Genomic DNA, 24,489 nt, shown 5'->3' on the forward strand with positions numbered 1-24,489 from the left:
TTTAGTATAGCTTCTGATGAGTGGGGAACCCCAGTGGGAGCACAGGTAATAAGCAGGTTAAATTACTTGTGGATTCAAACAAAAATCCCCAATCTCTGGGTAATTCCTTTGAAAAGAGGACTTTGCAAGGGAGTATATCAATTTCCGTATTTTCTCCTCCCTCTAATTCTTTACCTCTCCTCCAAATTCAAATACCCAGTCTTCTGAAATGGTGGCTAACATTAACAATGAACGCAATTACTAGGGAAGAGCTCCCTCCCCAAATGTTTATATTTCTTCCCCACTCATCACTTTTCTGATGAAACCTGGAAGGTCTGATTCTGAAAAAAAAAAAAAAATTATGGTTTTGGAGCATGTCATTAGCACCAGACAAGGAAAATGGAATTAAATAAAGCCACAGGGCAAAGCAACTGTATTTTATTGTTTTAAAAAGATGGAAAGGCTTTTTTAACTTTTGCAGGTGACATTTTTGGTATTTGCCCCAAAGAAACACCTATCACCATTTCAAAGTTTCCAAATAGAACTTTGGTTGTCCATCATCTAACCTTTTTTCTGTAAATAATTCCTGACGTGGTCCTACGTTACTGGTTCCAGCCCCCTATCAATAGAAAGATAATTTCTGAAAGGAGAAGATGGAGTATTTCAGTGACATCACCAAGTTCTGGAATTTCAGCCACTAGGTCACCTTCAATGAATAAAAATTTTGAGCATGCAAGTTGAAAAGACCCAGCATACCCTGGTATGGTATACCTGGCATAAAGCATACCCTGCTTTATGGTATATAATCTCAAGTTCTGATGCTGCTAACTTGGCCATCCAGTTAACTCATGATCATGAGCTTTCCCTCTGGGACTGTGGTCAAGTATTTCTGAGCCTATGTCTGCAAAATACAATCCCCTCCATTCCTCAGAGGGTCACTCTGAGGAAAGAATCAGTGATAGAACCAACATGGCATAGCCTAGCAGGTTTTCAATAAATAATGTTCATTGATTGATCTAATTAGCCAATTTTCATGAAGGACTCCTTGGTCTATTATTTTGCATGTTGTAAGAAAAAGGCATGAGGAAGTAGAAGGGAGGGCAGTGGAATTCTTCCTATACCTCCATTTATCTGTAACTAGATTTTCTTCCTGTGTTTCTTCTTAAGTTATGTCTATCACTACCATGACAATCAGTTAGAAGGTAGCTTGACCCTCTTTTCTCACTAAATTGACTGATGTAACAGTTGTTTTGGAGTCTTGCATCTCATTTTCCATCTGTGATACAGGTGGCCCTCTCCTTCATACAAGTGTCCCAGTTGAGGGACTGGGAAAACACTTTGCTCTCACTCTTGCCATACCCCCAATATGATGGTTCCAGCACATTGTAAAATAGCCAAGAACTGATGGAGCCTGGTTTGTGAACACCTAGTTTATGACCAACCACACACACAAATGGCCAACCAATATTTTTCACAGGATGGAAGGGAGTGAGGTAGCCACAGAGATCCAGAGACCCCAGGCATGTTTATTGAGCTGACCTACACCTTTCTTATGGGACTCATGGGTCCGGAGGGTGGAGTTTAGGGGTTGTACTCCCTTATTGTAAGGCAAGAAATGAACTCTCAGGACTTGTGGGGTCTTAAGGAGGGGTGGGATCCAATGACTCAAGTTCTGGCCTGGATCTTAGAGTAAGTTTCTCATGAAAACATTGTAAGCAGAGAAGTTAGGCAGCTTGGCTTAGCTACAAGGTGGGTTAAGTAGGATTTTGTGGCCTCACTTGAGGTCCCAGCCACCTTTTGTGGCATAGTTTGAATGGGAAAATGGAATCTGCATTTTTCTTTCTTAGATTTGGGATTTGTTACCTAGCCTTGCATTAAGATAATCACTGCATAAAGTGGAGATCATAACATACCATCCCTGACCAGAACAAGCCACCTCTATCACAGCCAGTAGCTCCCCCATCTTGATCCTGACACCCTCTCAGACCTGAAGAAGAGGATATACCCCAGCAGAAAGCCAGAGTGAGCCTTTTAGCTGGCTGACAGGGCCTGTGAGCACTGTCTGGGTCTCCGGCCCACCTATGGTCTCTGTGAGCCCTTTGCTCTTCTTATAGAGCTAGGGTGCACCCTCTATCCACTAGCCGCAGCCAAAGTGTGGCAGGTCCCCCACACAGAGGCCTTACAGCCAAATCCTAATAAGCATGGCTGGTCTTTTGCATAAGAGAAGGCAGCCCCTTGCTTAAAGTAATTTGAAGGGTATTGACAAGCCCCTGCTCTGTGTACCAAATCTCTTTGGACTGAAATTCCTTCATTATTAAGCCACAAAATAGCACATTGGAATTTTCTGTTAATTATTTCCCTCTCCACCTGGGCCCTTTACACAATGCAAACACATGATTTAATTCCGGTCCCACCACATCCTAGCCGTGTGGCTATGGGCAAGTTTCTTACTCCCTCGTGCCTCAGTTTCCTCAATTGTAAAATAGGGATAATGATAGGACCCCATTTATAGGGTGGATATGAGGATTGAATGAGTTAGTACGTGTAACTTAGAAGAGCTAGCAGTGTGTTTGTTCTTATTAAGACTTCAGCATTTGAACAGGAACGAGCACATCAGACCGTTTGCCCCACATAAGAGAGTTTAGGAGAAAACTCAGTAGGGCATCTGGTAGTAAAGAGGGAGGTGAAGGCGACATAGCTAGAAAATGGTCCACCATTTTGCCAAATTTTACAAATACTCTGTCACCCCCAAGGGGACCATTTCCCTTGAGAACAGCCCTTCCTGAAACTGGGAATGGTGCTGGGCTTGACAAGCCTTCTCTCAAGCTCTCTTCATCTAAACCAAAGGCTATCTTTCACGTCCTGCTCAATTCAAATATCTACTCACAAAAGAAAAAAAAAGAACGTACTTATTAGTCAAATGAGGCCATCTGGAACCCTGCTTGTTCATGCTTTAATTTATTGTAATTCTTATAATAACATATTCATAGAAGAAATGGAATCTGGTTCCCATTACTTTTTAAAAGATGAGAGAAGGATCAGTTAAGAATCTGCACCACCACTAACCTCCTTCTTGAGTCAATATTATAATATCTACTTATTAAGTATAACCACTTATAATTTTCCATTATATTTGACATTGCCAAGTCAGGTGCTAAAACTTACCTTGATAAATAAAAAACACAGTGCAGCAAGGTTTTAATAATTTGAAAGTGCCTAATATTAAATATTGTCATCCTTTATCTGTGTGCAAAGGTTTATTCTGTGAACATACACAGAACATACACAGAATAAACCTTTGCACATCGACATATAACTACATATAGGCTTTATGTGTTAAATGTGCCAATATAGCACATTTTTATATTACAAAGATAGTGAATGTAACCTACCTGGGAACTTAACAGAAGGAATTGGAAACATTTTTCTCCTTCATGCTTCTTTATTAAGATTTACCCACCTAACAACCATGGGAACATTTATAAGTGAGGAAACATTATTCATTTCACTGCTAAAAAACACTTTATAGCCTTGTTTAAAATCTCTTTCTAACAGCCTAGCAAAGAACATTTTGGAATACCTGGTCCTCCAAGTGGATGTTTAACAATTTTAATTATTGTTTCTAAATCTGTATTTTTATATGATGAGTGTGTATGCATGATGAAAGGAGGCCGATCCTATGGCTCTGTACATTGACTTGGGGAAGCAATATTTTCCGGATATTTGCAACAGGTACAGTCTGCATTGAATGACTTTATCATTTCATGTGGGTGACAGGCTAGCTATTTCATCAGCGCTGTGCCAGATTCACAGAAAATGACTATAGGAAAAACCATTAGCCCTTAGTAGAATAGCACCTCGATATTTTAAATTTCTGCTCATGCCCTCAAATAAGCAATTTAAAAACACTTCTATAAAGGGCATGTCTACTAAACAATTGGTTAGAGTTTGGGAAACTTGAACACTTTCTTCTCTTTACCTTTCAGTTCTAGCCTATTTGAGAACTAGAGGTAGGAACCAGATGGCAGCTAAAGCACAGCATTGCTTTAATCCCCGGGTGACAGGGATGCCTCGGTAGGCTGGCACCAAGCATGGGCATAAGTTGAATCCGAGGCAAAGTGCGGTTTCTTATTCCTTTTCCCTGGAATTGTATTGGTCCACTCAGTTGTTGGCCGAGCAGCTGGAACTCTGCCAGTCACACATCGGGACTGTGTTAGTTTGGGTCCTCCAAGAAGCAGACCCAAAGATGGAATTCAATGTGCAAAATATTTATTGGGGAAAGCACTTGTAAGGAAAATGGGAGAGTCATCAGACTGTGATGTAGATGAAGGAGAGTGGGACAGAGGGTTGGGCAGAAGCATCTTAGACCTCAGTGCTATTCTAAAGAAAATTCTGGAGCCAAAGTCCCTCCCAGAGGAGTCTCATGTCTCCCAGGAATGGACCCGCCTTGGGATCTTGTGGCACTCAGTCATTGGCTATGAGCAGCCGTGGGAAGCGTGACCTCAGCATGGTGATGGGCAGGTTTCAGGGCAAAGCAGCTGGGGCCGTCATTCAATTACCCTCCCTGCAGGAAACTGATCCGAGAGGTGTGTTCTCGTGGCTGCCACCGTGATCAAGTGTTCCTTTCAGCACCTTCCTTCCAGGGCCGCGGAGAACATGCCCCCACCTCTAGCAAATAGTAGGAATGAGCTAACAAGCAACTTTCTTCTGTAGTAATGATTTGGAGTTCTAGGAGCTACACAAAGCAACTGATCTTACTGTCTTATAATCATTGTTAATATGTGTGATTGGTGTATGTACATAGAAGCATAGATTTGTTACTATGGTACATTCTCAGGATTAATCAGCTAAACAACCATCAACAAGTAGGCATGTTTGCTTCTGTACCAGGCATTGGAGGAGCCACAAAAAAAGGACAGGATATGGTCTTGCCCTAAAGCTGAAACAACATAAAAACATACAATGATAGGAAATTTAAAATACTTTTCCAAAGCAGGAGGGGAGAGCTGGGCCTCCTCTGTTGTTCCATCCCATCGATATTCAAAGAGGTTTTGCTTATGTCAGTTTCAGTTTGTTTATGCTTCCCAGAGATGTCATTGGAACAAAGGCTGGCAGCCACTGCACCCCAAACCAAAAATTTGAAAACTCCTGGACTAAGTCATTGTTAGAGCCAGCCGTGCACTAACATTCTACAAATCTCTGCTGTTCAGGCATATTATGATCATACGATACCAAATTAAATTTGATCTCGTAAGATGCTTCTCTGGGAAACACAACTCCTTCTAACCAGTGGTAATTTTTTTTTTTAAAGATTTTTTATTTTTTCCTTTTTCTCCCCAAAGCCCCCCGGTACACAGTTGTGCATTCTCCGCTGTGGGTTCCTCTAGTTCTGGCATGTGGGACGCTGCCTCAGCGTGGTCTGATGAGCAGTGCCATGTCCGCGCCCAGGATTCGAACTAATGAAACACTGGGCCGCCTGCAGCGGAGCGCGCGAACTTAACCACTCGGCCACGGGGCCAGCCCCTAACCAGTGGTAATTTTTATTAGTTATCAGATAGTGAACAGCACTCTAGCGTTTCCTAAGTCATGTGGAAATTACTTGTTTTCTTCTTCCAACTTTATTCCACATTCCTCTACAAACTTCAGGAGATCTTCTTGAAACTCTGAGGGTGTCAACAGCACAAGAGGAAGTCACTCTGCTAGAATTATACTCTGAAATTATTCTTGCTTTAATTTTTTTCTGGCTCATGTCCATGACCCAGGGAGACCAAATGTCATTTTCAGTGAGCTGCATCTCTCTTCTTTTTTTTCTCTTTAGGGTGCTCCTCCCACCACAGAAGAGGAGAAGAAGCCAATTCCAGGAGCGAAGAAACTTCCAGGACCTGCAGTCAACCTATCGGAGATCCAGAATATTAAAAGTGAACTGAAATATGTCCCCAAAGCTGAACAGTAGTTGGAAGAAAAAAGGTAAGTGAAAAACTATTTCCTTTGTGCCCAAAAGATGACTATAAAATGGTTTAAGGAAGCCTTCCATAGAAGGAGTCTAGAATTCCAGAAGTGTTTATTAAGTATCAGGGCCTTCAAGTATGTCTGGTGCAAAGGTTTTCTGGTACATAAAGCCAAGCTTTGGGGCCTATATTATTCCATGTCCAGTTAGAGAGCCATTGAGGATGTTTGCCTGCCATCTCCTTTCTGATCACCTTCTTAGTTGGGGAAGGATGGGGTTGGGAGAGGAAAGATGCTTGGGAGGGGGCCTTGAGGAACGTTTATCTTGGGGTCCCTCATTCCATGCCTCAGTTTCCCCACCCAGATGCCACAAAGATCAATGAGCTATTCCTGAGCTGGAGGATCAGAGGAGCAAGGAGCTAAGGAGGTTTGGAGGTGACCCAGCTGTGTGTAAAGCAGACCAAGAGGACCCAGTAATGACTCTGGATGTGAACTAGGGAAGGGTAGACTCAAAATTGTACCTGACACCCAAAGAGGCACTGTAAGCAGCGCCTGTGACCTTATTTTCATTTTGACTGGATCTGTTCAATAATGATCCCCTGGTGAGGGCTCAGCCCCACCCTTCATCTGCAGACCTGAAACCTGTGGACTGGTATGGAAATTCTGCCAGCAGTGGGCTTGTGGAATTGGCCAAAGTCATCACACTTTCTCCTATGAGACCCTGGGAGCAATCTTCTCTATCCAACACGACTGAATCCCCCCATGCACTGTTTATTCTATTTCTTAAGCAGAAGTTTAAGTCTAGATAAGAGGAATCTATACTGGGAACATAAAACAGGTGTTTATCCGGCTGCTTGTCCATTCATTCATTCATTCATCCATCCACTCACTCATTTATCCAACCAATATTTATTATCTACTTTGTGCTGAACACTAGACACATTTATTAATCACTTACCATGTGCCAGATACTGTGTGAAGAGCGTTATATCCGTTGTTTCTGCTAAGCCCCATGATACCCAATATGGCCCCAATTCTTGAAATGAGTCATAGAGAGACTGATTTTCCCCATCTATCGTGCATCCTAAAGAGGGAGTCTGACTCCAAAGTTAATGCTTTCACCTACTTGCTATACTGCTTCACCCCTTCCTTCCGCTGTACCTTCCAGATGGATTGCACACTCTCTGTGGGTGTTCAGGTGACATCTTCACATAGATGGTGGAGGCAAGCACAGCAATGGGGCTTCTACAGTGGGTTCTATGACCATAGAATGAATCCCAGGAACCTGAACGGGGACAAAGCGACATGAGCAGGAACTGACGTGAAGGGTGGTTACATGCACTTGTTATCATTTATGACAGAATGCAACCAATTAATGACTGAGCATCACTATACTCAGTCCTGCTTGTATTGCCAAGCTGAGATGAAATATTCTAATATGCTTGGGATGAAGCTTCCGAACTTTCTTGTGAGAAAGGCCGGAGAAGGGAAATTAACTTTTTGTAATATTTATTATCATCACCCAACCTGCTCAGTTAGACACATGAGTTTTTAATGCAAACTTTAAGGGGTTTTGCTTTTATGAAATCCATGTTGACCTAAGTCCAACCCTAGTTCCAGTTTCAGAAGAACTTGGTTTTGAAAATTCAAAGGAATGCTGTTTTAAAATTAGCTCAGAGAGGTTCTTACCGTGTTACTCGGCAGCAAGGTTGATTCTGTAGCCTTGGATCTGTGGTTACAGTAACAGGGAACAATATCAACTCAATAAAATATTGAAAAGGTACCAGAGTATCCAGAGCAAATTTTTTGCTCTTTCATTTTCTCAGAGAAGACTTTAGTGATTCTTCTCTCCTGAACAAATTCTAATAATGCAAAAGCCCTCAGAGAGGCCAATTTGTCCTTATTCTACAGGAATATGAAAACCTAAGTTGTCAGCGTAATTGATTTGAATTCCAAATGAGTACAGTCATTGTTTTAAGCCAAGGAATGATCTTTCTTTCTTGTAGAAGAAGTATTAAGTTGGTGTGCTTTTTGACCCGTCAATTCTCCTCCTGCAAATATGTCAGATTTTGAGACTTCCATGGTCGTGGTTTGTGGTTACAGAGGGAGGGCATTTCTTAATATTAGTTGATTCAGTGGACTCATAAGCAATAAATACCCTGGACCAGCCATCATTTAGCCCCTCACTGGTTGGACTGACTTCCTCCTTCTTGGGCTACCACTTTGTCATCTACCCTCACCATGTATTGGTCAGTGATTTAATCAAACAGATTGTTGTTTGAAGATTGAGTGAATAAGTCCGTAATGCCAAACACTGTGAAAACTACAAGACTCAAGGCTCAAAGTCCAGGTTATAACTATTACAACACTTTAGACATATAAGACAGAGCAGCATCTCGTTCCAGCTGAGATCAGCACCGACTCTTAAGTGGGATTTCAGATTCTTTCCTTGCCCTGTGTCCTGGCTAGAACTGTTCATAGAAATTGATTAACAACATTACAGGACAAGAACCAGAAAGGCCAATGACTAGCCAGGATCAGGAATCATGGCTTGTGGCAAAGGACTTAGGGCCTGGACCTAATCAGGAACCAGAATTAGGCAACACAGAGACGGCACATACCGACTCAAGACTAAGAGACATGAGAGTATCGTAAATGAGGCCCCAATCCAAGCTGGAATAGGCACGGGGCAGGGAAGGTCACGCATACAGCCACATACCTCTCGGGATTCTCCTGGCTGTGATTTAAGGTGGCCAGATGGTGAATTAAGGTGATTTAAGTCCAGGAGCCAGATGAAGAGACAGGACCAGTGGCAATGTCTGAAAACCAAGAGGCTTCTGACCCTCCCATGCCTGCTTGTTTGTTGCATGCTTAGGAATCCCCCATGTCCACTGTCAGAAGCCACCATCAGTTCATTTGCTTGTTTCTCACCTCAGACTTCATGGACAGGGGTCTGGGGAACCTGGAGAACTGCTAAGAGCTAGTATCCAATAGACTCTGTGCCCATTCCTGCTCCCTCTCAACCCTCAGATCAGACCACAGGTGCTCAGTAAAGAACCTTTGTAACTAGGGTCTGTACCATGGGCACTTTCTTTATTCCATGCTAAGATATATAGATGTTCAACTTGGTCCCTGCTCTCAGGATACTTAAATCTTGATGGAAAGATAAAAATAATATACTTCAAAAGGTAGATAACAATTCAAGAGTTAGATAGCTCAATGATTCAAGATATCCCGTGGCTATTTATGACCCACTAACAAGTAGGCAGTAGAGATAACCAATGTTATGGCTTATGAAAGGGGGAACTCACAATGATTTGCGGTCAGTGACAATTTCAAGGAGATAGTAGGAATGGAATGGTTTAAACAGAAGCTCAGAGTAGCCTCTGGACATATAAATGTCCAGAGCATCATTAATGGGCTGGCCTGGTGAGACCAAACAGTTCCTCTAGGGCAATAATTCTTTGACTTTTGGGGAAGAGCAAAACAAGCTCCTGCAACCTGCCCACACCATCTCTTCTCTTTTTCCAGTGGTAAAATAACTCAGTGATAACAAAGAATTGGAGAGGAACAAAATAAGTATCAAAGTGGTAGCAATGCAGCAATTACAAGAAAAGTAATTAACAAAGATAATCTCTAAGAATAATTCTACAATTATGTTAATGTACACAAAGATAGCAGCAATTGAAAGCCCTGGGACCGATGAAGCACTAGCAAGAAATTGTCATTCTGAAGTTGCAGGCATTCCTTCTCTCTGTGTTGGACATTGCAGCATGGCCACATGTTATGTGGCAGCCAGACTTCATGATTATGCACTAAACTAGGGTTTCAGGAAAATGCTAAATTGTAGTGATTCTTAATAACTCACTTAGTAGCTTTTGCCCATGTATATAAGTGAAAATCTATCAAGTTAATCCCCATTTTTCTCTAAGAACTGAGGAAAGCACTTGCATTTTTGAATCAGGAAGTCTTTTGAGGTCCCCCAGTGGGTGTTGGACCATACTTTGAGAAACATTGCTATAGGGAAATAAGTGAGAGTGAGTTGGAATGATCTGCAACTCCTGTATACCCATATGCAGCCTCATGATCTTGTTAGTCTCTCCCCATACCCCACATGAGCCGACCAGCCTTGATTTGATTCTGGATTTTGTAGATTTGAAAAGAATCATTATAATGCCCTGTTGGGGGAGGTGTGCCTTCTCCCTCCAGCACTCTGCCCCGTCCCTGGCACCTTCTTTTTATTGTTGTCACAATACTTACCAAAATGATGAATTGATTTTCTTGTTTGTATCTTCTTCATGATGCCAGGATATGACCCCTTAAAGGCTGGGGTGCACCTGATCCATCTTGAGCACACAAAGCATATCTGTAGAATGTTACTGGTGCACTGACCACAGCAAGTCTGGTGCCCCCTATAAATGTGTTCTAGTAGACTTTCCAGGTCCTTGCATTCTCAGGGAGATTACTACTTGAAAAGCAAAACTAGTTTTTCTCTCAAGGGCTGAAGGTAACATTCTCGACCAAGATCAGTAAAGGGCTCAAAAATTTGACTTTAATTCATTGATTATAAAGTTATTCCTCTGGGAAACTGAAAAATTGGGGAAAATGTCAAGTTTGGATCATAGTCCTCCAAAGGGGAGAAAAAAAACATGTAAAACCAGAAGAAAATAATTTAATTTTCAATAATTCTTTGGCTTTATTTTTCAAGGAACATCTATGTCCAGATAAGACATATTTACTAATCAACCATCCAGAGAGATGCCATCTCTGATCGAGGAGAACATAAAGTGTTCATTACTCTTAAATGTTAAGCATTATGCATCATGGTCATTCCTGCTGATTCAAGGGCTAATTTTGAGAGTGTTGGCGGGAGGGCAAATTGACGTACCTAGACACTTGATGAAAAGTGAATTTAGCACCTAACAAAAGACCTCTAAAATACATGAAGCAAAAACTGACAGAATTGAAGGGAGAAATACACAATTCAATAATAATAGCAGGAGACTTCAATACCCCACTTTCAATAATGGATAGAACAACTAGACGGAAGATCAACATGGAAATCGTCTTAGTCTGTTTGGGCTGCTGTAACAGAATACCATGGACTGGGTGGCTTAAAAACAACAGAAATTTCTCTCTCACAGTTCTGGAGCCTGGGAAGTCCAAGATCAAGGCACCAGCAGATTCTGTGTCTGGTGAGGGCCTGCTTCCTGGTTCATAGACAGCCATCTTTGTACTCTATCCTCATGTGGTGGAAGGGGTAAGGGAGGTCTCTGGGGTCTCTTTTATAAGGGCACTAATCCTATTCATGAGGGCTCTGCCCTCATGACCTAATCATGTCCCAAAGGCCTCGTCTCCTAATACCATCACATTGGGGATAGGTTTCAACTTATGAATTTTGGGGGGAAATAAACATTCAGTCTATAGCAGAAATAGAAGACTTGAACAACACTATAAACCAACTAGATCTAACTACCATCTATAGAACACTCCACCCAATAACAGAGGAGTACACATTCTACTCAAATGCACATGGCATGTTGTCCAGGACTGGCCATATGTTAGACCATAAAGCAAGTCTCAATAAATTTAAAAGCATTGAAATCATGTAAAGTATGTTCTTGGACCCAATGGAATGAAATTTGAAATCAATAACAGAAGGAAGTTTGGGAAATTCACAAGTTATGGAACTTAAAGAACACACTCCTGAATAACCAATGAGTCAAAGAAGAAATCACAAGGCAAATTAGAAAATACTTTGTAACAAATGAAATGAAAATAAAACATACCAAAATTTGTGAGATGCAGCAAAAGCAGTGTTTAGAGGGAAATTTATAGTTGTAAATGCCTATATTAAAAAAGAAGAAAGATTTGAAATCAATAATCAAGCAATCAAATCAATATTAGCAACTACATATTTGGGAAACATGTCCTTTATCATCTTAGAGTAAACTTAATCCATATCTACATAAATGGCAGATGATTAAATTGACACATGAATGGAAATATCATCCCTTTCAAATGGTAAAATGTAATTAGTTTTAAAAATCTATTTGCATAAACACTATAAAACATAACAGAAGCTGAGAAATAAAAAGTAATCACCTTTAAGATCACCATTTTAGCTTAATACTCACTTTATAGTTTCCCTTCTAGTCTTTGCCCCTGGGTTTACATATGGGGTACAATACAACAAAGTTGCTAACAATATGAGATTTGGGGTCATGAAGACTTGGTCTCATTACCTTCTACCTTTGCAACTTTGGGCTCTGTGTCTCTGTTTCTTTGTTTCATAAAAAGCAGAAAATGGCATCTCCCTCATAGGGTAGTTGTGAAGGATTAGGGAGATGTATTTTAAACAGTATATCCAGGCAAGTGCCTAGGATGGGGTAATTACTCAGCAAATGGGAACTGGTTCTCCTTTTACTTTTTTCTTACATAGCATCATTCATAGCACTGTACAGTTTTGTGTCTTGCTTTTTCCACTCTACATTTTCTCATAAGAGTGTTTTTTGTGTTGCTTTCCAGGCTTCAGAATTAACGTGACTTATTTCTCATAGTCTTTGACTTATCATGGTTTCATAACCTTTTTCCTCTGCCAGTAGATGGAGGACTGATTTATTGTTTTACATAGAACTACACTTGAAAAAAAAAAACCAACTTCTCCAAATGTCTTCTCTGTGGTTTGCTGGAAATTTTTTGCCCTCAATTTTGAAATGTTCCCTGCTTTGACCCAATTACAGAAGCTTTATTCAGTGTCTTTGAAGGAAATGTTTTTATGCTGAGATTTTTCACTCTCTAGTGAAGCCACATTTCTTTTGATTTGTGATGTTCTTTTCTTTTCTTCTGCTCCCCACTTGGTTAGGATAAAGATGAGTTCTGCAGTGGTTCTGAACTGCATCAAGGTCTTATTCATTTGTTTTCCTGCCTGGCAAGGCTATTGTTCTAGGCCCTGGTTACAGCCTGTGTGGGCATAAAGTACTCTGAAGGTGAATGTGAGGAGCCTTAGAGCTGATTGTGGCAGTTGCTTTAAGAGCCTCTCCACAGCCAACACACAGAAGCTACCTGGATGGTTTCTGCTAAAACGGAGATTTTTAAAAAATTTATTTTTTATTTTTTTAATTGCAGTAACTTTGGATTATAACATTGTATAGCTTTTGGATGTACATCATAATATATTTCAAATTCTGTGTAGATTACATCATGTTCACCACCCAAAAACTAATTATACTCCATGCCCTCACATGTGAGCCTAATCCCTCCTTTTGCCCTCCCCCCTTCCCCCGTGGTAACCACCAATCCAATCTCCAATGTTATGTGTTTGTTTGTCGTTGTTTTTATCTTCTACTTATGAGTTAGATCATACAGTATTTGACTTTCTCCCTCTGACTTATTTCACTGAGCATAATACCCTCAAGTTCCATCCATGTTGTCCCAAATGGCCGGATTTCATCATTTCTTATGGCTGAGTAGTATTCCATTGTGTATAAATACCACATCTTCTTTATCCATTCATCCCTTGATGGGCACCTAGGTTGCTTCCAAGTCTTGGCTATTGTGTATAATGCTGCAATGAACATAGGGGTGCAGGTATCTTTATGCCTTTGCGTTATCAAGTTAAAGCAGAGATCTTGAGGGCCTAGTATGTGAATTCTCAAGAGGGAGCTGGAATTGGTGAGAGAGCTTTCAGGGAGTAGACCTGAGACCAGAGAAGCACATCTGCTCCAACCAGTTTGGTGGAAGGCAGAAGTGATTCAGGACCCAATTCTGTAGAACCTTGTATGCTGTACACACAGATTTCCATGGGCTAAAGGACAGTTACGACTGGCATTTGCTCTGCTCCCAATGCAATGGAACTCATTACCCTATCTCAGTGGTTCTCAGGGGCCAGGGTGTGGGAGTTGAGGGGGAGGCAATATCTGGAGACAGTTTGAGTTGTCACAACTGGGGGGAGGTATGGGCTGCTACTGTCATCTAGTGGGGATAAGCTAGGGATGCTAGTAAATGTCCCACAGTACCCATGACAGCCCCCCACAACAAAGAATTATCCAGTTCCAAATATTAGTAGTGCTGAGAGTAAGCAACCTTGATTTATCTACCTGAGAGGTTGATGTCGGGACCAACTTATTGCAAATTTTCCTGTTCCAAGCAATTAATGCATTGCATTGTACAGAAATCAAAACATTAATAAAAAGAGATTAATTAATAGCCCAATATTTATAATTTCTTCAGAGTAATAAGAGACAGGAATAAAGCACTCTTAAATATGATTCTTTTGTCAATTAGTAAACTAAATATATTTATGGTATATGGTATATATAGAATATTCCTGAGCTATAGTATTAGGCCTTAAACACAACTATATTTTATGGGGTTTTTTTTCATCTCAAATGTGTCAGAAAGCAGTAGGTTATCTCAGCAGCTCAAGTATTTTAAAATATTAATGTTAAGCATTAGTAATCATCAGCACCAACATCAATGCCGTCATTTTTATTGTCATTACTAGAATTTATTATACGCTCATGATATGCCCCACACTGCACCTTGTGCTTCACATACTGCATGGGGTATATACTATGATGCCCATGACATTTATGGGGGAAGGAAGGCTAAGAGAGCTTATGCAACTTGACCAAGGTCATCCAGCTTGTAAGTCACAGAGGTGAGATGAACACTGTCATCTCATACTCTACAGCCAGTGCTTTTAGTCACTCTCCTTCACTGAATTCTTTTTTTTTTAATGGAGGAAGATTCACCTTCACCCTGAACTTACATCTGTGCCAATCTTCCTCTCTTTTTTTTTCTTGAGGAAGATTTTCCGTGAGCTAACATCTGTGCCAATCTTCCTCTATTTTGTATGTGGGTTGCTGCCACAGCATGGCTGACGAGGGGTGTAGGTCCACCCCGGGGATCCAAACCCATGAACCACTGCCACCAAAGCAGAGCACATTGAACTTGATCACCATGCCACGGGGCTGGCCCCTCACACACTGCATTCTTTACAAATGTCCTTTCAGTTGTAGTCTTCCAGGCTTTGCAAATATTTCACTGTGTTAGGTCAGAGTAAGATAAGCAAAGTCTAAAGAGACTGCAGAAACTGTCACCTCCACAAAGAGGTCACACCACAACTCTGACATGTTGGTTTATTCATTTGTTCATTTGTTCATTTATTCATTCATTCACTCATCCATTCATGCATGCATGCATTCATTCATTCAACAAGCATTTATTAAGCATAAAACATGCACCAGGTATGAGGATATCAGCTTTGGGGATTCAAATATGAACCCGACAGAGTATCTACCTGGATTAAGTTCATGCAAAACATTGCAGGGAAGCACAAATAATTTGCTCTTTTTAAGGGTCTTAAAAAAAAGGAAGGGTTATTGTCTGTAAATATCAGAGAAAGCATGAAAGAGAGACAGAGTGAGAGAAGGCAAAGAAGAAAAGGAAAGGAGGGGAGGGGGAAGAAGAGGAGAGGGGACAGAACAGCAGCTATTGTGGGGGTGCTGGAGATGACATGGACCTGGCCCAGTGCTGACAAACTGCAGCAGAGGGACACCAGGCCTCTGCAGAGCCGCCTTTGCTCCCGGGATGAGCGAGGGCTTGACAGGTGTCTCTGTGTCATCATGAGGCAGCCGTCTCCTACCCATGAAGCCTTTATTTCTCATTCCCTCTCATGCTGTGTGCAGCCCACGCAGAAAACTGGGGAAATGAATTCCAGGCTGTCTAATCAGGCTTGGCTGCATCGTGACAACGCTGCTCGTTTTCACTCCCTCCACACATTGTGGCATTTGAGAAGGAGAAGGAATCACAAGGAGCACATCAGGACTTGCACATTTAACTTGTACTCCCTCATCACCGCTCCCTGCCTGTGAACTGATCATTCCACACCCTCTGGTTTAGGGCTTTATGCAGATGGCAAGGTGGTGGCTGCTTTAATCCCAGGCAGGGTGGGTCAACTGGCTTTTCACTGAGGGAAATTTCTATTAAGCAGTCGACAGATTGGAGTCGCTTTCGTCCAGGCAGGTGGCACAAAGGCTGCTCAGAACAATTCATCTTGACTGCTGGAAAAATAGCAGAAAGCAAGCCTGTCCTACTGCTTGAAAGTCATTGGATGCCTTCTGTAGAAAGGACAGTGGCACTTCCTTCCCCCTTGGAAGGCATGCAGCAGGCCCAGCCAAATCCTTAACAAGTAATACACATTTTACTGCCTAGCTCTCGCCTAATCCCCAATTTTGAAAACAAATGATAGGAATCATGGCTGCCCTTTAGTTTCAGAGGCAACAATTAATTCCTGAAAACTTACCAAATGGGTTTATTAAATTCTGAGTGTTCAAACATCCATTTATTCAGACTCAATTAATTTTCATTTCCTAATCATTTTGTACATGGGCTACTTGGAATTTACCTTGGCTGAATTAACCTTTTTCTTCATAATGTAAGTTAACAGCATGACCTAGATTTAAATGGGAAGGACTGAAGGACTAGAATAAATTCACTCCTTTAGTAAGTGAACATCTGTGCACCTACTGTGTGCCAGGCACTGCTACTTTCGAGGTAAGCAACATAAGACAATGTCCCTCAAGAAACTCAGTCTAGTTGGGTGAGGATGTGAGAGGGGACAGCATATAATGGCTGCAGCAGGAATGAAGAAGAAACTAGATGCAGCCTTTGAATATAAGTGACAACGAAAGATTCTAGATAGGATGCTGGAAAACAGATATTCTACTGAAAAGGTTGAAGCATATAGCATTTAGAGGTGATTCAGACATAAGTCCATGCCCTGCCTTTGCTATTACCTTGGTCTGTGATTTGACATAATCGCTCTGCCTCAGTTTCTTCTTCTGAAAAATGAAAAAAATACCTACCTCATGGGGATGATTTTGCCCCCCACCCTAAGGGACATTCAGCAGCGTTTGGAAACATTTTTGGTTGTCACACCTCAGGGTGGGTACTATGACATGTAGCAGGTAGAGGCCAGGGATGCTTCTAAACATCCCACAGTGCACAGGACAGCCCCCCACAAGAAATGTCCATAGTGCCAAGGTTGAGAAACACCGAATTACCTAGTGTGTATAAAGTCCTTAACACAGTGGTAGCTATTATTATTATTAACTATAACACGGTACCATTAGAAAGAACTTAATTTAAGACACTGGACACTGGATGTGCTGGACACAGCGAGACACACCTGTGCTCCACTTCCAGCTCTGTTATTTTGTGACCTTGGGCAAGCTCTTGACTGCTCTGAGACACATCTATAAATAGGAATGATAATGCCAATCTTGAGAGGGGAACATAAAGACAGCGAGTTGACTCAGATGGAGCACCTGGCATGAAGTGGCATCCAGAAAGTGTTCATCCCCTTTGCTGTCCCCACAACCTGCCCATGCCCTCTGTCCTCAGCCCCTTTCTTCCCAGGGCAGGGGTTGATAGATTTTTAACTGAAATACTCTCTAAAGAGTAGCTCTGCGTGTTTCCCCAGGGACTATGAAAAAGCTCACTGAAAATGAAAACCCATTAACTGTCTGGGACTAACAGGCGCTCACTGAAGCACTTGTAAGCATCCGGAGGATCTCTTTCTCAGCCACCACCTACCTTGAATCGTTTGAGCTTGAGCCAGTTCGGGAGATTTCTCACCTGCAAGTGTCCTCTTTCTCCTAGAGGAGGCATTGCAGTCCCATTTTTCAAAACCTGCAGAAGCTCCCGCTTCCAAAGCCCTTGTCTCGAGACAGCAAAATTACAAATATTTCACTTGAGCACTTTCATTTTGCTTTGGAGACTTCAAAGGCTCACCCGCACCCCCTCCACCATTTTTAACTAGTAAATGCATCTGGTTTGTAATTTATGACTTTTCTCTGCAGAAAATCAGTTTAAGAAATATTTGGAGAGTCAAGCTACCACTCTGCTACTATCAAGGAAAAATGAAACAATGCATCAGCTACCATTTTCCTGAGTATTTCAAATGGGCTTGGTGGCCAAAAAGAGGCACCTCATCTTTTTAGCAATCTTTTGTACACAGAGTATGCACTATTGGAGTCTGGTCCAGAAATTAAAACAAGACCTATGGCGAGCTAAACATCCAGAACTACCCTGGTTGCCTTCTCTCTGACATCCTGTCCTGGCCTATGCACCATTCACATCCAATTTCCACTGTTATTACTGTCTAGGAGGGTTCCCTCCCTCTCTCTGACATTACTTAATCTGATAATTAAGTAATGTCTACTTTGCAATAAGAGCGAAACAGGTAGGCAGCCAGTTATAAGTACAGGTGCCAAATAACATGGCAGCTTGGAGACTTTGTGAAATGGCCACTTAAAGGGGAGGGGTATCACAAGCCAGGCAATGAGGAAAGAGAAGCTTATTTGGGGTTTTATGGCAAAAACCAAATCATATCTTTTAACTAGAGGCTAATAGTAGCAATAATATTAACATGCCCTTGCACTTGATTTTGAGAATTCCAAAGTACTTTCATGTTCATTCTCTCTTTCAAGGTTCACAACAGTTCTGTGAGACAGGTAGGCAGGAATTGAATTTGCAATTTAGTCTTACGTAACTTCCAACTTCATACAGGGTGGAAGATTGTGAGATATATCATCATCTCCCTCCAGAGAAAGTTCATTTTAAGACTATTAATTAAGCCTGATTAAGTCCATCTATAGAAAATGGGTGTGATCCCTTTTAATCAGAAAGTAGAATGACCAGGCAGTCTGCAGTAGGTGCTGAGGAGGGGTTACTTACAACCCATGCTGTGGGCCAGAATTGAACAGATAATGGTGGTGCTTACAGCCGGAAGGACTTTTCTCACTGACGTAAAAAGATAGCTAGGATTCATCTACCCACATCTATCTATAGGCATATTTCAAAGGAAATGTACTATCTCAATTTCCATCTCTGTTTACTGGGTTTTTGGTGCCTAATTTTTAAAAATCACAGTGTCCTTTATATACATATAAACATGCCACACACACACACACACACACACACACACACACACACACACACACACAGATTTGATTCCAGATTTGAAACTCAGGTTGAAATGTCTTTAATTTCAGAAAGACCAGGTAGCAAATGAATGTACCTGGGGAAACTTTTACTTTAAGATGCCCCCAAATAATCACCCTAAAGGTCAACTCTTCTGGAAGGCTCTCCATTGTCACCAACAACGGAGAAATGGCATCCAGACTCCCTGCAGAATCATATACAAAGTTTACTGCTGGTTATCTGTCAGGGGAGAGAGAGCATGGGAGTCATTCTGAGCCAAATCCAATCCAATTATGGGCCAATTATAGACCTGCTTCCATTGCCAGGAGCAGGACCCACCACCAACGGAGCTGGTCTCAGAGCCCCTGGCTGGCAGGGACTCCCAGTGCGTGGGGAGAAGAGTGCGTGGCCCAGATAAGACAAAACAGCTGATAATGCTCGGGGACCAGCACAGATGGCAACTGCAACTGCATTAGAATGGCTCCTGAACCTCCTCACCATCTCACTGCCATCCCTTCATAATTGACTCCAAATTTGGTTTTCCCTCCTGGGTGGCACCCTTTCTCACTAGGTAATCAAATTATGTAATGCCAAGAGGTGATAGCCAGGGCTTCACTCCTGTACTTGGGGTCAACCTGCTGCAATCCTGCAGTCTTAGCCACGGTGCTAACTAGGAACACAGTGCTAACTAGGAACACAGTGCCTGGATACCTGCATCACCACTGACAACCTCACTGAACACGTAGGAGTTAAAATACCAAGAAACTTAAGTTAGAAACTTGTGCTAGGCAAAAATGAAGCTATCTCTATTAAAAATCAAAACAACTTTGTGAATTTTGGCTGGCACTTCCAACTGACTGAGATCATTTCAGGTCCACATTCTAGCATCCAATACTGTAGTTATTCCTCCAGCCTGGCTTTGCATGTCTGATCTGCTAGTTTGAGAATAAACTTGCTCCTCTCTTTAACTGAGATCTTGAGGAGAGTGGGGGCAAGGCAGCACCAAGGACAGCATCCTGTGGGCTACAGCAATGGAAACTCCTTCGATTGGCCTAGAGTGGTGGTCCTCAAACTTTCTCAGGCAGCAGCATCATCTAGAGGGCTTCTTGAAGGTTTCTGGGCCCCACGCCCAGAGCTCCTGATTCAGTAGGTCTGGAGTGGGCCAGAGAATTTGTATTTCTGACAGATTCTCCCAGGCTGCTGCTGCTGGTTTGGGGACCACACTTTGAGAACCACTGACCTAGAGCCATCAATCTAGATTGTTTAGGTCTTGACATTCAAAATCCCCTAACTATCCCATTACCTAGTCCACAGTTTTATAGCTAGGATCCAAAGGTATGGTTAGCGACTTGGTCAAATTTATTTGCTGAAATTCAGACATACAAAGCATCAATGAAAGCTTATAATAGTGCTTCCAAGGGCCAGGCACTGTCCCAAGCACTTTACCTTGTGATTCTTAAATGAGTTAGTATACATAAGAGCTCCATTTTACAGGCAAGGAAACTGAGGAAGAGAGAAGTTATATGACTTCCCCTAAGGTGGCACAACTAGACAGTGGGGCAGCCAGGATTCAAATCCAGGCTGGCTGACTCTTAACCATTGCCCCAGGTTGACTCTCCCTGTGGCAGATAGGATAAGCTCCATGGGGGTGAAAGGTGCTGTGTAAATTCTGAGGGACAATCTTAATATAACAGATGAGGAATTCTGCCAGTGGCATCAACCTACCTACCAGTCACTTAACCTCACTGACACAATATTTTTATTTTTTTTATTTTTTTTATTGAGTTAATGATAGGTTACAATCTTGTGAAATTTCAGTTGTACATTAATGTTTGTCAGTCATGTTGTAGGTGCACCACTTCACCCTTTGTGCCCACCCCCCACCCCACCTTTCCCCTGGTATCCACTAAACTGTTCTTAGTCCATATTTTTAAATTCCTCATATGAGTGGAGTCATACACAGATTATCCTTCTCTCGCTGGCTTATTTCACTTAACATAATTCCCTCAAGGTCCATCCATGTTATTGCAAATGGAATGATTTTGTTCTGTTTTGCAGCTGAGTAGTATTCCATTGTATATATGTACCATATCTTCTTTATCCATTCGTCTGCTGATGGGCACTTAGGTTGCTTCCACGTCTTGGCTATTGTAAACAGTGCTGCAATGAACATTGGGGTGCATAGGACTTTTGGGATTGCTGACTTCCAGCTCTTTGGATAAATACCCAGTAGTGGGATGGCTGGATCGTATGGTAGTTCTATTTTTAATTTTTTGAGGAATCTCCATACTGTTTTCCATAGTGGCTGCACCAGTTTGCATTCCCACCAGCAGTGTATGAGGGTTCCTTTTTCTCCACAACCTCTCCAACATTTGTTACTATTAGTTTTAGATATTTTTGTCATTCTAATGGGTGTGAGGTGATATCTTAGTGTAGTTTTGATTTGCATTTCCCTGATGATCAGCGATGATGAGCATCTTTTCATGTGCCTGTTGGCCATCCGTATATCTTCTTTGGAGAAATGTCTGTTCATGTCTCCAGCCCATTTTTTGATTGGGTTGTTTGATTTTTTGTTGTTGAGTTGTGAGAGTTCTTTATATATTATGGATATTAAGCCTTTGTCAGATATATGACTTGCAAATATTTTTTCCCAGTTAGTGGGTTGTTTTTTTGTTTCAATCCTGTTTTCATTTGCCTTGAAGAAACTCTTTAGTCTGATGAAGTCCCATTTGTTTATTCTTTCTATTGTTTCCCTTCTCTGAGAAGGCATGGTGTCTGAAAAGATCCTTTTAATACTGATATCAAAGAGTGTACTGCCTACATTTTCTTCTAGAAGCCTTATGGTTTCAGGTCTCACCTTTAGGTCTTTGATCCATTTTGAGTTTATTTTGGTGAATGGTGAAAAAGAATGGTCAATTTTCATTCTTTTACATCTGGCTTTCCAGTTTTCCCAGCACCATTTGTTGAAAAGACTTTCTTTTCTCCGTTGTATGCCCTCAGCTCCTTTGTCAAAGATAAGTTGTCCATAGATGTGTGGTTTTATTTCTGGGCTTTCAATTCTGTTCCATTGATCTGTGCACCTGTTTTTGTACCAGTACCATGCTGTTTTGATTACTGTAGCTTTGTAGTATGTTTTGAAGTCAGGGATTGTGATGCCTCCCGTTTTGTTCTTTTTTCTCAGGATTGCTTTAGAAATTCGGGGTCTTTTGTTGCCCCATATGAATTTTAGGATTCTTTGTTCTAATTCTGTAAAGAATGTCATTGGGATTCTGATTGGGATGGCGTTGAATCTGTAGATTGCTTTAGGTAGAACGGACATTTTAACTATGTTTATTCTTCCAATCCATGTACATGGAATGTCTTTCCATCTCCTTATGTCGTCATCCAATTCTCTCAGAAAGGCCTTGTAATTTTCATTATATAGGTCCTTCATTTCCTTAGTTAAATTTACCCCAAGGTATTTTATTCTTTTTGTTGAGATTGTGAATGGTATTGTGTTCTTCAGTTCTTTTTCTGTTAGTTCGTTATTGGAGTATAGAAATGCTACTGATTTATGCAGATTGATTTGGTACCCTGCAACTTTGCTGTAGTTGTTGATTACTTCTAAGAGTTTTCCAATGGATTCTTTGGGGTTTTCTATATATAAGATCATGTCACCTGCAAACAGCAAGAGTTTCACTTCTTCCCTCCCTATTTGGATTCCTTTTATTCCTTTTTCTTGCCTTATTGCTCTGGCCAGGACCTCCAGTACTATGTTAAATAAGAGTGGTGATAGAGGGCATCCTTGTCTCGTTCCTGTTTCCAGGGGGATGGCGTTCAGTCTTTGCCCATTGAATATGATGTTGGCTATGGGTTTGTCATATATGGCCTTATTATGTTGAGATAGTTTCCTTCTATGCCCATTTTGTTCAGAGTTTTTATCATAAATGGCTGTTGGATCTTGTCAAATGCCTTCTCTGCATCTATTGAGATGATCATGTTGTTTTTGTTGCTCTCACTGACACAATATTAATTCCTGTAACTGTTTATTAAGTTCTGACACTGCTACAATCCAAGGGTTGGCAAATCAGGGCCCATGGGCAAAATCCAGCCCACTACCTGGTTTTCTTTTTGGTTCAACTTTTTATGAGATAATTGTAGATTCACATGCAGCTGTAAGACATAATACAAGGAGATCCCTGGATGCAATGATTGGGAGGAAAGAAGAAGATTCATTTTTCCAATATCTATAGAAATATTTCTAAGGAAGGCCCTGTCAAGTTTCAAATATATGCAGAGACCAGAAAGCCAGGTTTGATAGTCTTCATTCAAACATACTGTTATGGATGTCCAAGTAGTAGAAGTAAAAAACAACGGAGGTTCTAAATGCGAACACTTTTCAAGTCCACTACAAGACAGGACCAGATCACAGCTACTTGACTAATTGAGGGGCAGTTGTATAGCTTTTCTCAAATATTATGACATAAGAACTGAAGCCAGTTTCTGAACAACTGAGTTGTCCAGCCTTGGGTTTTGAGTGAGAATCATTTACTTTTATTCTAGTTATCTTAGTCCTGGAGTCAGGCAGCAGCAAATTGCTGGATACAGTTGGACCCATGGTCCTCAATCCTGAGTGCACACTAGGATCACCTGGACTTGCCTGACCAATTAATTCTTTGAGGGAGGAGTATGTTTAGCAAGACCCTCAGGTGAGTCTAATGTGCAGCTTGGGTCAGAAGGACTGAGAGGATGTTTCTCATATCCTCCTTGGACAAATCAGACTAAAATCCTTCTTGCTTGGAAAAGTGTTTCTTTGGTTGAATGTCAAGGTCATTGGGATCAGAGTCTCTAAATGTGGAAAACAGCCAAGCATTCTTGGAAAGCCATGCAGCATAGATGTACACTTATTCATAGGGTGATCCGGTGGTGAGCCACAGCCTCCGTTTAGGATAGGACATGGGGAAGAGATACTGAGTTATCTAGACTGCCGTGTGAGTCCAGAACAATAGCCGTATTGGGCTTAGAAGGAGCTGTAGACACTCTGGTCCCCACTAGTGAGTGTGCTGTGCCTTGTCAGTGTCATGACATGTCTCTAGCCAGCAATATGTAGAGTCATATTCTCATAGGTCAGGGGACCATCAGTGTCACTTAGTTTAACTAAGACCCAACCCAGTAGGTCCTCTCTATACTCCCTGCTTTCCTGTTATGTCCACAACCCTGGAGAGTCACTTGGGTTTAACCATGAACTCAGCAATTTTTAACCCCTATGCCAATTCATCTCACTCTAAAAACTGCCAGTGCTGCTGGTCCCTCCAAATAATCCCAGTTGCACCCTTTGGAGCGATTCATTAAGAGGAGAGTCCAAGTGCCCAGTCCACTGGAGTTTCTTTTAACAAGTTCAGTCTCTGGGTGTAAACATAAGTAGATTATGTTTTCAGTATGATGTGCTAAGGACTAATTGCTGGGTGCTGAACTGTTGCATTGTAAACTTTGGTTCAAGGTCAGCCAGCTATGTTGGCCTGCTCCCACAAAGTTGAATCCATGAGTTCTCAGGATGTCAGGTCTCTAGAGTCTGGCTAGTCACCATTTCAGAAA

The 24,489-nt window shown here is 41.6% G+C and overlaps 1 protein-coding gene across 1 annotated transcript in view; it reads left to right on the plus strand.

Annotated features, from left to right (window-relative positions):
* SMPX (small muscle protein X-linked) overlaps positions 1 to 24,489 on the plus strand; it is a 52,013-nt gene that overhangs the window by 15,345 nt on the left and 12,179 nt on the right. The window contains exon 4 of the mRNA XM_046672749.1: positions 5,798 to 5,946. Within this exon, the coding sequence (XP_046528705.1) occupies positions 5,798 to 5,932 (135 nt within the window). The 3' untranslated portion in view covers positions 5,933 to 5,946. The remainder of the gene's footprint in view (positions 1 to 5,797; positions 5,947 to 24,489) is intronic.

This window comes from Equus quagga, chromosome 10 (assembly GCF_021613505.1).
Source record: "Equus quagga isolate Etosha38 chromosome 10, UCLA_HA_Equagga_1.0, whole genome shotgun sequence".
NCBI classification, from domain to species: Eukaryota; Metazoa; Chordata; class Mammalia; order Perissodactyla; family Equidae; genus Equus; species Equus quagga.